Genomic DNA, 13,423 nt, shown 5'->3' with positions numbered 1-13,423 from the left:
AGGAACCAGCTTCCTACAGATCACTGTGCAGAAACATTTGTCTTATGAGATCCAAATTTTGTATCAGAAGCTCTAGTGTAACTGAGATTCGCCTGGGCCAGGGAGGAATGAGAGAGATGAACCTAGAACTGAAAAGTGTCACACCTGCAACAAAAGACCTATTCTCCAGATCCGTATGGATGGGGACATATCAAAAGAGATCAGGACTCAACTTATAAAAAGTCTAAGAGAAAATATGGCACAATGTGAATAATAAGATAAATGACAGGTTTTGATGCAATATAAATAATCCAGTAGGATCCATGAGGCTTTGCTGATGCAAATAAATAAAATAATAAATAAATACATGTGTGAGACTATTCCAGTGGGAGAATATATAGGACAGATTCTTTCTATCCAACCTCTTATCTTTAGGAGGTATAGTGTAGGTCCTCAGTTCTTAACCATAGGCTTCTCACTATGATTTTGTTCCAAAGAGTGAAACATCGGGTAAAAGAGTCACTTTATACAGAGAAAATTGTAAATAAGTAAGATGTCTGCCAGTTGACCAAGGTCAGCATGATCCATAAGATAGATGAGTGACAGAATGGACTCTTAAGGTGGCATAGTAATACTGTCTTTAGTGGTTTTCGTTGGGACAATCATAGCTGCAGAGAGCTTTAAGAAAAGCATTCAAAAACCCTATAAGACATCTGATGAGGACAAGGCAAAAATATCAAACCCATCAAAACTAAGGAGAATATAGGGAATTTATGGGCTTCAGAAGACCAAAGAGATACGACAGGCAACCATAGCATGGCATTGGGGTTAGGATTGTGTGAGAAGAAGAATATAGACAGTAAAATTGAAAGAATATAAAAATTTATGTGGAAAATATAAGTGGACTTTAATGATAACACAATCTTGATTCATGTGTTGTAAAAACCATAACTACATAGTATATTGATAATAGGAAACTTGGACTAGAACTCAGTACTCTCTTCTCAAATGATTTTAAAATCTACTCTATTGGTTTTATTATTATTATGTCTGAAGTAACAGTTTTGTCAAACAGATGAAGAATTCACTTAAAAATAGGCAACACCTATGAACAACTATGACCCAGCATTATTAAGAATTCTCGACAAACCAACAAACACAATGACTCAGACACTCATCAAATCACTAATAACTAAACCAGAGGAAAAGAGCTGTGCCAATAGTCATCAAAGAAAGAGAACGTTAGAATTTCACTGTTCATTACTGACAGCATCTACAACTGATAAACACTACTGTTGAGCTATCCAACCAGAGCTGCTATTGACAGTGCTGTTAGAATTTCTGAATCTTTGCTCCTTTCTTCATAGCATCTTGCTAGTGTGTATTAAATTCTTACTTATTTTGACCATGCTGTAGACAATGCAACTATTTATAATCGGAAGTGGTAATGATTTAGGAGTGAGAGAGGAAGAAAATGGAGTCTATATGCAAAACTTTTTTAAAACACAAAAAAGGAAGATCTGAGGGTTTGATAAAGGCATAAGTGAACGTGAAGTGGCTCGTACATTGCTGAATGAGAGGCAAATATATATTATCCATTTGGTTTCATCAGTAGAAATGTCTTTTTAACTGAGATATGATTGGTAAAACCATCCTTATAGTTCTGTCTCTCTTACGTTCACCTTTGTCAAGGTTTCCTCCCTGAACTTACTGTGGGGAGCTATAGGTGGATAATATCCCCCTTCCTCAAGACATTCCTTTCCAATAAATATATGTGGAATTCACAGAGACATTCTTGTTTTTCAGGAGGAATATGAAGAAGAATTGTTGTATGAAATAAAATTGGGCAAAAAAACTTTAATCCTTCACCTTCTGAAAGCAAGGTAAAATGTATGGCTTGTTTTGCTTTGTTTCAACAGAATCTCCTGTAACCCAAACTCTACTCAAATCCACTATGTAGATGAGGATGACCTTAAACTTCATATCCCCCTGCCTCTGCCTTCCTAGCGCTAGGATTACAGGTGTCCACCACCATGCCCAGCTAAGATCAAGGTAAGTTCTATTGTGGTTGCCTATCTTATAGGGTTAGGTGCATATGCTACTCATGGTTTTGTACAGACTGCCAGTAATGTGAATTCCTCAAGTCTTAATGCATTTGTCCTCTTCAAACCTATCCCATATCAGGAGCAAGAAGAGTGTTGATTCTGTTCTCCAGTTACTAACTTCCTTTTCCTATGTTGATTCTTGGGAGAATTAGAGAGCCATCTAGTCCCTCTAAGTAGAATATTCGCACACTGATACTTCCAGAGTCAGCATTCATTCTCAGTTAGAGGAGGCTAATATTAACAGAGAATCTTCTTTTTGTCTTTCCTCAGTGTTGTTGCATATATATGTGTGTGTGTGTGTGTGTGTGTGTGTGTGTATTATAGATAGATAAATAGATAGTGTATGAATTAAAACAAAACAAAACAACAACAAAAACATGCCCAGGGTCATGATGCATTTCTGTGTACATTTACGCTCATCTTGTCAATTAAAGATAGCATCTATTGACATTTTACTTGGGATTTTATTAAATCTATAAATCAATTTGGAAGTATCTGCTTGGCTGGCCAATAGGCTTCTTATTGTGACTCTACTTATTTAATATCCAACAGTACGATCTGGAGTTATGTTATCAGATTAAGGAAGTCCCTTGGGAAATGTTTTGGGATTTCTTTGTCTTAACACAAATGGATCGATGTGGCAAAGATCTGAAGATGGATTGAAGGAGTCACATTTGTAAAAAATAGGGCCATATCTGGATCAGGTATTCTCAGAAGCAGTTTGTTGGGAACAAAATAAGAAAGGGGTTGGAGCTGGGGCCATGGGGAAGAACGGAAGGAAAAAGATGCCCACACCCCACCAGAGTTTCCCTATTCTCTGGTCAGTCAGGCATGGGAGGGCTGCTATCTACCCTATCCACTCATCCCTGGGTGGGCATTCCTCTATCCCACTCTTCAGGGGGTGGTCACGGGGCAGCCCTGCCCGGGGACCCCTCCGGAGCTACTTTGCTAAAGCCACCAGGGTTGTGGGAGAGAGGGAAGAGGGAAGAAGTTCCCAACACTGACCAGAGTGCACAGCGGAACTTGAAGGAGCAGAGCAGAGACTCTATGGTTTTAGAGCTTTTTATAGAAATGCAGGGGAAAGAGAGAAGGTAGAAAGGAGGGAGGGAGGGAGGGAGGGAGAAAGAGAGAGAGAGAGAGAGAGAGAGAGAGAGAGAGAGAGAGAGAGAGAGAGAGAGAGAGAGAGAGAGAGAGAAAGAGAGAGAAGAGAGAGAAGAGAGGAAAGAAGAAGACAAAGAGAAAGGGAAGAGGAGAGAGAAGTGAGAAAAGAGAGGTGAGAGGACAAAGGAATAAGAGGGAGAGGTGCAGGCTGAGCACCCCTTTTTATGGTCTTCACTGTTGCTAGGTAACTGGGGAGGAGTTTATCCTGAATGTCAGAAGCTTGGGGCCATTGCTTATGTGACTACAGACCATGCTTCTCTTGTGGGGGCTGTGGGACGTGGTACCTTAGGTGGGGGCCAGAGTTCCAGGAGCATGAGGGAACGCCTAGTGTGTCATGTAGGTGAATTATGACCATCGGGGTTCAGACCTCAGCTTGACTGGAGACCAGCCTGCAATTCCCCACAGCAGTTTTAGTGTGACTTACACTTCTTGGAACTTTGAACTACCCTTATATGTCTAGGTCAAAACTCTAATTGCACTTTATAAACTGTTTTACAGAAGGTTTTTCCAAACACTACTTTGCTAAAATTGGCATAATGTTTGCAGACTTGTCTATAATATGTGTAATAGTATGAGATTCAGTTTGGGGAGAGTTTATAGTCAGAATGCTTGGTCGTGTTTTTCTTCTTTATTCTTTTTTTAAAAAAATAATTACAGTACTACTGAGAGTTAGGATATCATCAAGACTCCTCAACCATATAACTGTTTTTGTATGTGTGGAGGGGGTTAGAATGGATCATCTCATTGGCTCTTCTCTCTCTTTCAGGGAACTCCTCAGTTCAAATTACAGTGAAACATACTACAACGTAAAGAGAGAAGTGTTCACCAAGCATCCACAGATCTTGGTATCTTACAAAACCTTACTTTGTCTCCTCTCTGAAACTTTTATTTCCTGGTATGATTTTAAACAGTAATGGCAGATTTACAAGCTATTTCAAAACTTCTTTAAAAGAACTAGCCCTGAGTTGACTAGTCTAAGTAAATGGGGGTAGAATGGAAAACAGTGCCCTTTGAGCCCTAAGGAGAGCTAATCACTTCCTAGTGAGCAGATTGAAGGTTACATCATATTATTATTATTTTATTTATTTATTTATTTATTTTTGCTAATCTGGCTTCTCTTTATTCACTATAATGGTAAGTGAAAGAAGCAGAAAGCAGCAGCCCAAACAAACATATTATACCTTGATGGAGTTATACTTAAGTAAAAGGGATAAAATCTAAATATATGAAACAAGATCTACAATGAACTGGCTCTTCTATGGCGTAGGAGCTCTGTCTACCCTTCTCATTAAGGATTTTATTCTTCATTCTGCAAAGGAAACTTTGTATGACTGATATTCTAGAAATGCAGAATCTTTCTTTTCCTTCACCCTTGCAGAACTTGTTTTCTATGGCCATTAAACAAAAGCACTCCTTCTGACCAAAAGTATTCTTTAAAATTCTACTTCCTCTATTTAAAATGACTTTAAATGACAATTAAGATCTAAGCCACCATGTTGTCTTAAGATAGAGGAAAAGAGCAACAAGTGGGAGGCCTTAGAAGGCTATAGAGGTGTCGCCTCTGGGTTCATTAGCAGACAGAAGAAATAAGGATTGCCTGATGTAATTACTATGAGCAGTGTACCAAGCAGGAACAATAAATATGCCAGCTGGATCGAAACAGAGAAACAAGAGAGACAGACATAAGGGGAGGTGGCTGGAGAGCAAGGTCTAATTCTAGAAACATCCAAAGTTTGCCTTGGTTTAAAAGGCTGTGGGGGGATGACAATACTTCATCAAGGATTAGCAGGTGGAGAAAGAGTCAAAGTAAAAGTTATAAGAGAAGGGTTCCATCTGAAAGTGATACTGTAGCCCAATAGACAAATTTATGAGGAAAGAATTTATATAAGCATTTACACGAAGTAGTCATTAAGTTAGGATAAAAAGTCCCCAAAGCAGTTTCACATGTTTTAAATGGATGTCACAAATAAACTCATGGCAAATGACACTTATCAAATGCTGATTTATTCTTGATAGAAATTAATTAATTATCAATATTCATACAGTTTTAGTATTTATACCTGCCTTAATCAACTCTTCTGTCTTAGGATCACTGTTTTTACCAAGGCTCCATCATTCATGAATTTGATTCTGCTGCTAGTATCAGCACTTGCAATGGTCTGAGGTAAGGCAGAGTAGCTTTCTAATTCATTTCCTATAGATTTTAAAGACAATCACTTGACTGGTTTCTATTCACCAACCTTAATAAATATAAAAGTTAATGGAAAGAGGGGATGCTATGTGCTCTTTTTAGTGAATATGAACTATAGCCTGTGTTTATGCTAATGTTCACCAACAAGAAACCTAACAGATAACCCTCCACAAAGTGGGTCTTCAGCACAGTATGTAAGGGTTTAAAGATGGAAGATTCCCAGACACTGTCTACCATGTACTCTCATATTAGAGTCCAGGATGCCGAAATTACACTATTGTTTAAGAATGCCAAAATTGAGAATATTGGACTGATTCAGCAGTGCAGGTCTCCTGACTCTGAGCTCTGGGTTTCCTCTGATGCTACTGTTTCAGTCACCTTTCTGTCTACAATGGCAGACCCATACTGATCTAGAAAATATATGGTCAGAAATAAAGCTCATAATTTTTTGTAAGTCTTAGAGATAAAGATAAAAGTGGAAGACTTGTGGGGAAATGGAAGGCAGAAGAAAGGAAAAAGTTCTTGACTTTTCTTGAGTAGCTCCCAGGACTGGCATGAGTGAGGACCTCTTTTATGACAAAACTAAACAACTGTATTTGTACCGTTAGATACGTACTCTACAGATAGTGCCTGAAGAATGTATTAAATTTATGCAAAACCTTTGGGGTAACCATGGGTAAAAACTGCTTTTCTGCCTATGATCCAAGCAAAAACTATGCTTCCGAAGATAAAGATTAAATTGACTTCTAGAATTGCTGACTCACTGAGAGGCCACGCTGCTGTGTTGCATGTTGGCTGCCCAAGAGTTTCCCTCTCCTGAAAAGTCTAGTGTTAATAAAATAGAGTTGGGTAGCTACAATTTGGAATAATGTCATGCTACTGTTTCCACAGGGGTTTCTTCAGGGTGAATGACCAGCGGTATCTCATCGAACCAGTAAAATACTCAGATGAGGGAGAACATTTGGTGTACAAATACAATGTCAAGGCACCCTACGCTACCAATCACTCCTGCGTGGGGCTCAATTTTACCAAGAAGTCTGCTCTGATGGATGTTGAGAATATAGAAGAGCATAACCCGGAAGTGAGTACTCTAATCCCCCGTTACCTCAGGAAGAAAACACTTCTGATTTCTTTTATGGAGTTCCAGCAGTCTGGATAAAGAGAAAACCCTTCCATCCTCCCTATAGACTAACAGTATTAAGGCTGTAAGCAACTGGAAAAGGGAAATTTGCCATATCCTGAATCTTATCTTTGATGTGGGCTTTCCTTGTCTTCCTTACCATTTGGGAGGAAAACTGTTGATGAAAAAATAAGCTTATCTCTTCCATCAGTTCCAGCAGTGTGGTAAAAGACAACCAAGGTTAAGAGATTTTCAGTGATTTCAGGCTTCCACAGAATCAACTGCTATCTTCTTGACTCTCCCTGATGTTAGCTGGTGAGCTGCAGGCTTGTTTTGGTCCTCATGTTCAGTCTATATAGTGGGTATCTACAACATCATATGCTTTCTTGGTTGAGTCAATTCGATGACTAAATAATGACATCGTCCAGCAAAGAATAACTTGGTTAAATCTTTGAAGAGAGGCCTTGGGCACTGCTCAGAAGATGCAGTTGACCCATTAAGATGAAAATTTAGAAGAATATCCTGGTATTTGTGTTTCCTGTAAAGGAAAGGCTTATATATATCCTTGTAATTGAGAATAACGCATAGTAAAAGGGGTAGGGGGTACTAGGGGAAAGTCGAGGACATGTGGGTATTCTTGGCAGTTATTCCGCAGTAAGACATACATGTTTGTATACAAATACATGAGTGTATGTATAGATATTAATATTATTATTCAAATACATGAGCTAGTAGCACATGATATTAGTTGCAAAGAGTTTTGTCTGTAAGTGAAAAAAGGAGGCCCTGAATACAAAAAATACTTAATTTGTAACTCTTAATTTGAGCTGTACATCTAAATAAAAAAGGCAAGACGGTCAAAGGTAGAATGCTACTCAAGGTTCATTAAAATGTAATGTATAGGTCCAGGTGTTTTCATAATAAAAGTTCATCAACGTATCAGATACGTTCATTTACTTCACCTTCAAATACATTCCTTATCATGAAGATATTGATTTTTTTTCTATTAAACTGGTAATAAGTTTCACTGAATTATCTACATTTTCAGGACCATCACAAAGAAAAGTTCATTGAACTGTTTGTTGTTGCTGATGAATATGTGGTAAGTTTTCAGATGGACATTATACTCTTTATTCTCTTTAAAACTATATTTATTGTTCTCATTTAGAAAAAGAGGAAATTCCACTAAGTTCCATTCTAAGTTGACTTCTGCTTTCAGCTCCTCAAACCAGAGCTTTATTAGAAACCCTTGAGAATCTGCATCATCTAACTGATTAATCAAAAATAAAACCTCCCTTCCATCTGTGACAAATAGAGATTTTGAATAATTTATAAAAGCTTGAATACAGATCATCAATCTAGGATTGAACGCAACAGAAAATAATTGAAAATTTCCAAATGCTAAAAATTAAGGAGAAAATTTTCATCAGAATGAGAAGTCAAATTTTGAGGTTGTGTCACCTTTCTTTGGAGCATACGGGAAGACAGAATTAAGGACTTAAATATTCTAGCAAAGGAAGGAATAATACTTCCCAGTGGTGCCTTTAGCCATGAAAGCAACCTTGTCACTAAAGAGCTCCACAAAGACCCCAGAAGACAGAGAGAACTTCCTGTCTGCCTGAAGCCATGGTGGGGAAAATATCAATCATAGGAAGACAGATCCTAGGCCTATGCTATACAGAGGCTCTGCGATGGGCATGGGAGCATCCAGGGTTCAGTGACTGATGTGCTAAGCAAAATTTTCAACATAAAATCTGTTGGAGATCTGGTAAACAACTAGAGCCCAAGTAGAAATTTCCCAGCAAAGCCATTTCAATACCCCTAATAAAATGGACCTCATGAGGCAGCCTACCAATGTGATAGATGTGATAGTCAATGATACTGCAATTATACTATTTTATATATATAGTATGTATGTATATATATATATATATATATATATATAGTCATTGAGAATAAAAAATGAAATAGAGCGGAATGAATAGATGAGTAAGAGAGAGACTACATAAAGTGATATGCAATAGGCTTTCTGGGAAAACTACTTTAACATCTGTAAGAGCAAAAAGTATGTATGTTCAAATAAATTAAAGAGAAATTAAGCACACATAAAAAGAGAATATATGAATGGGAGACTGAAGCATGGAAATCACTCACACAGTACAAGGAGGTAAAGAGTTAAAACTATGAAAGCAGTGATGAAATTTAAAAACTGGGTTAAAAGAAATGGTAGTGAGTGCACATAAGCAACCCAAGGCGCTTGATACTGTTTGAGAAGCAACCCTTAAGAGTTTTCCAGAAATAAAGAGATGTTTAATCAGATAACAATAGAATGAAGTTTCAGAACACTGAAGATAGGTGTGAGAATATATTTTTCAAATAAGTCAGAAAAAAAAACTGAGCTAGGTTGACCCTGTGCAATTGTATGGCATATGCTATAAGCAGTAGGAGATTGTGTGTATATCAAAAATAACACATTTAAAACATCAGTGAGAAATATTATTATGCTCAGATTTGGCACAAAATATCAAGCAGTGATGGTTAAATAATTGGGAGAAAGAAAATTATGCTTAAAATATAGGCATTTGCCAGGGAATAAAAATGTGTTCTAGAGGACACTAAGCAGTTGTTTTTGTTTTTTGTTTTTGTGTGTGTGTGTTTTGTTTTTTGTTTTTTTTTTTAAGGAGATATCCAAAATTCAAAAGAAAACCTTAAAGTAGTGCTAAGCTAAATCACATCTTAAGGGACCACTCTGTTTAGTTATTTTATTTCAACAACTATCTTATCAAGTCTTCATACTTTAATTAGTCTTAGCTCACTGGAAAGAGGATTCTTTTCCATTGCTCTTTTCTTTTGTTTTTGCCTTTGTTTTTGTTTTTCTACAATATTTTATAGAAAGTGAAGTATTTTGCTGGGCTTTTTCCTCAACACTGATAAGTAACAAATACCATATTTGTGTTTCTAGTACCGCAGGAACAATAAACCCCAAAACAAGCTAAGAAAACGAATTTGGGGAATGGTCAATTTTGTCAATATGGTAAGTTATGATATAATTTAAATCAATCTGAAAGTATAATTACAAAAGACTATTTAGGTCAGGCTTTTGAAAGGAGTATTGTGTTTTGATACTGATCTAGCATAAACCACAGATCCACCTGGTAAACTAGTTAGTAAAGATCTCTTCAAAACAACCAGAGCAACAAACCACAGCACTGAAGTTTTGTTTTACTGAGTAAATTACACTTGCTATCTAAGTTGATGAGGGCCAGTGAGATGTCTCGGTGGCTAGAGAAAGGTGTTTGGTGTGCACCATGCAAGGGTGGCATCTGAGCTCAATCCCTGGACTCTCCATGAATGGGGCAGGACAGAAAAGATTCCTTTAAGTTGTCTTCATAATTTCACAATTGTAGTTGCCATATGCACCTGCTCCCACAATACACCACACACACACACACACACACACACACACACACACATATATCACAATAATAATAAACAATAAAAATGTTAAATTCTGTTAACACAAAAATTATGAAACAACAGACAGACAATCTGAGAACCAAGCATGTAAATATTTGGCCACACTACTTTAAAATCAGTGCTCTGTAATAATAATAAAAAAAGTCATGCTATAATTTATTGCCAATGCTTTATCATTCGATTCAGGACTTCATTATAATCTATTAAGATCATTAGTGCATCTAAACATTAAAGAAGGAGAATTGTTACTAAAACAAATTGTGGGTTGTACACATCTTTTGTCAAATCATTCTAACGCGCCCTGGGTCTATTACTCAGGTAAAGAGATGCAGAGAAGGATGCTGAAGGAGTAGCCCATCTAGTGGTTCATTAGTAGGTTCATTCATTAGTTGAAGGAGAGTTTTCTATTGGCATTTTTGCTAACCACTTTAAACATCTGTTCACACTCATTTGTTTTATGTAAATAATGAAGAAGTTAGAATGCTAGATCACATGAAGTGTGCATATTATTTTAGCCCCTTCCTACAGCAGGAAATCCTGTCTTCTGTTTGTTTCACTTTTTCAATGCTTTGTATTTCAGTTTGAGTGATTAGTGCTGAGCCAGTAGGGGTTCCCCTCGTTATTCACAGCTTTCTGATGTGCTTATGAGAGGCTATAATTTTTCTAGAATTTTCATTCATGCTTATCATTGCCCTCTCTATGCTAATATTAAGGTATTTTCAAACATCCTTTTACTGTATTAGTTTCTTTATGGAAATTCACACGATATTCTATATGATAGTCTGTATTATATTTCAATATATCAATTTATAAAACAAAGGCTGTGCTATATAAAATGTACGTAAAAAGTTGAAATTGATTTTTTAATAAAAGGGAATACAGGTTAAAAAAATGAAAGAAACTTCAAACAATTTGATCTTGTGAAAATTCTTTCCTCTTTGAACAGATTTATAAAACCTTGAACATTCATGTGACTTTAGCTGGTATTGAAATATGGTCAGCTGGGGACAAGATAGAAATAGTGTCCAATCTAGAAAGTACCTTATTGCATTTTTCAACTTGGCAAGAAACAGTTCTCAAAAAAAGGAAGGATTTTGATCATGTGATTTTATTGAGGTATGTGATTATTCTATTTTCCTTCACATATTGGACAGACTATTAAAAACGAAATAGGACTTGAGAAATTGCTTTTTAGGTAACAATGAAAATATGAGAGCATGAGTTGAATCTAAAGTACATATGTAAAAGTTAGGTGTGGCCATGTATAAGTCTATGACATCAGCACCATGAGTCAGGCAGAGACAGTAGGATCACAGTGGTGTGCTATCCATCAGCCCTAGCTCCAGGCTTAGTGGAAGATTCTGTCTTAAGGTAATAAGGCACGAAATGATAGAGCTGGACACCTGACATTCTCTTCTGGCCTCTGATGCCCACACATGGACACATACATATCTACACACATGTGTAACCAAATCAGACACATTCACACACACACACAAATGAAAAAGGAAGAAAAAGAAAGAACACAAAAGCATTTAAAACTATTTACTTTGGTTATTATACAGAGACAAATATTAATTATGGGTACAGAAAATTCCAAAGTAGAATATTTAATATTTTATAAGACTGGGAAATATGAATATATATAGTCTATTGCAGAGTTGAAAATATGCCAAAGCAAGGTTAAGTTGAGGACCCATTGACATTCCTACCATCATCCATGGCCAAGCCCTCTCTAATATATCACCCAAACCTAGCTTTCTAGATAATCTGCTATGATAATCTTAGCCTGCAATAGCCTCAATATTCCTACATAAAAGTTTGAGAGAAGCTATTTAATTATCAATTCCTCTGCTCAAAATACCTAGCAATATACTTAGCTCAGAGGAAAGTGATAAATAGATGTAGGAATAAAATTCCTAGACCCTGTGACCCACACCTTCGCTTGAGAACAATAGTAGCTTTCAAGCATCTCTTTGGATACTGGTAACATCACTGTGTTAGAGAAGTGCCTGCTGCTCTTCCTACTTCTCTGTCTGTAATGTCTATATCTCTCCAGAGTGCTGCAAATTCCATCTGTGGATCCTTTCTTCAGGGTTAGCTAGAGTAGAGCTTTCAGGCTGAGCTCAGAAGCAAGCTGTTTCTAAAGCCCATGGTGAGTCCACTCTGGTCACTTCGCAGATTCGTAAGAGGGAGCCAGACTGTCAGTTTACATCTGACAGAGCCACATCACTTCTCCTCAGGAGTGTAGCTGTGCCTGTCTTGGACTTAGACATTCATGTGCTGTCAGGACCAAAAATTAAGGAGGGTGAATCATAGTAAAATATCACCATAAACTTCATGGTGGTCAAGATGGAGACCACTGTTTTTACACTATGTTTAAGTATTTATTATTTATGGTGTGTGTGTGTGTGTGTGTGTGTGCGCGCACGCGTGCATGCTCGCATCACAGTTCACTTGTAGATATCAACAGACAACTTGCAAGAGTAAGTTTTCTCCTTCCACCAAATGAGTACTAGCAATTGAACTCACATTGTCAGGCTTGGTGGCTAGCATCTATACCCACTGATCTATTTCACAAAGCCATATGTAAATTTTAGGATATCTATCACTATCTAAATATGTATAATGAACAATATTTTTATTTCATGGGTAACTTCAGATTAATAAGTCGTTGCAAGCAGGGACTTAAAGTGAATGGCTGCTCACTGCCCTCCTGGGCATCATGTCTGGGATTTCTTGTGCATGAAGTTATTAGATATCATCCATCTATGATCACATAGACTTAGAAACAGAAAGGCAACACGTGTGACATTGTCGTTGTGTAATATTTAAACTCAGATGACCTTGAAAGAAGTCAGCCTTTTGCCTGTCCTTCTCCAGTTCTACACACATCTTATGTTCTTCCAAGATCTCCAAAGATTGGCAAGCCCAAAACACTAAGCTCCTCTAAGAAGTACCGGCAAACATTGACATATAACATGAATACAGAAACAGAGTGTATCTTCTTAATTAAAAACAAAAGGCAGATAGCCTTCATATTGCCTTCTTTCTTGTATTTGAGTTTCCTGATATTCTAATTGTTGTCTTCTAGCTCATGATAGTGCTGTTTACAAAGGCCCAAATCTAAGTGCTGCATCCAAGTCAAGTGGAAGATTGCCTACAGTGTAGACATTTACCCCTTTCGGAGTTGTGGGAATAGACTTTCCTTTCCACAAGGGTTCATTTAAATGTTGGGTGAGAACTATCACTGCTCCTCTGACCGTCTATGATTGATAAATAACTTTCAGTGTTATCAACCACGTGATTCTTAGTGCCATACTTCCTTACTATATTTCCACTCCTACATTTGCCTCCCAAACACTTTAAAGTTTAATTAATTACCTCATT

General features: G+C 37.2%; 1 protein-coding gene across 2 annotated transcripts in view; it reads left to right on the top strand.

The window, feature by feature from the left end:
• Adam7 (ADAM metallopeptidase domain 7) overlaps positions 1-13,423 on the top strand; it is a 37,146-nt gene that overhangs the window by 2,051 nt on the left and 21,672 nt on the right. For both annotated transcript variants that reach the window (XM_021182378.1, XM_021182379.1), the window contains exons 3-9: positions 1,786-1,862; positions 4,012-4,090; positions 5,333-5,409; positions 6,328-6,517; positions 7,605-7,658; positions 9,519-9,590; positions 10,980-11,149. In XM_021182378.1, coding sequence (XP_021038037.1) covers positions 1,786-1,862; positions 4,012-4,090; positions 5,333-5,409; positions 6,328-6,517; positions 7,605-7,658; positions 9,519-9,590; positions 10,980-11,149 — 719 coding nt within the window. The remainder of the gene's footprint in view (positions 1-1,785; positions 1,863-4,011; positions 4,091-5,332; positions 5,410-6,327; positions 6,518-7,604; positions 7,659-9,518; positions 9,591-10,979; positions 11,150-13,423) is intronic.

The sequence above is a fragment of the Mus caroli genome, chromosome 14, assembly GCF_900094665.2.
Source record: "Mus caroli chromosome 14, CAROLI_EIJ_v1.1, whole genome shotgun sequence".
Taxonomy (NCBI): domain Eukaryota; kingdom Metazoa; phylum Chordata; class Mammalia; order Rodentia; family Muridae; genus Mus; species Mus caroli.
Note: the sequence above shows the minus strand (reverse complement) of the source record. Positions and strands in the feature narration are given on the sequence as shown.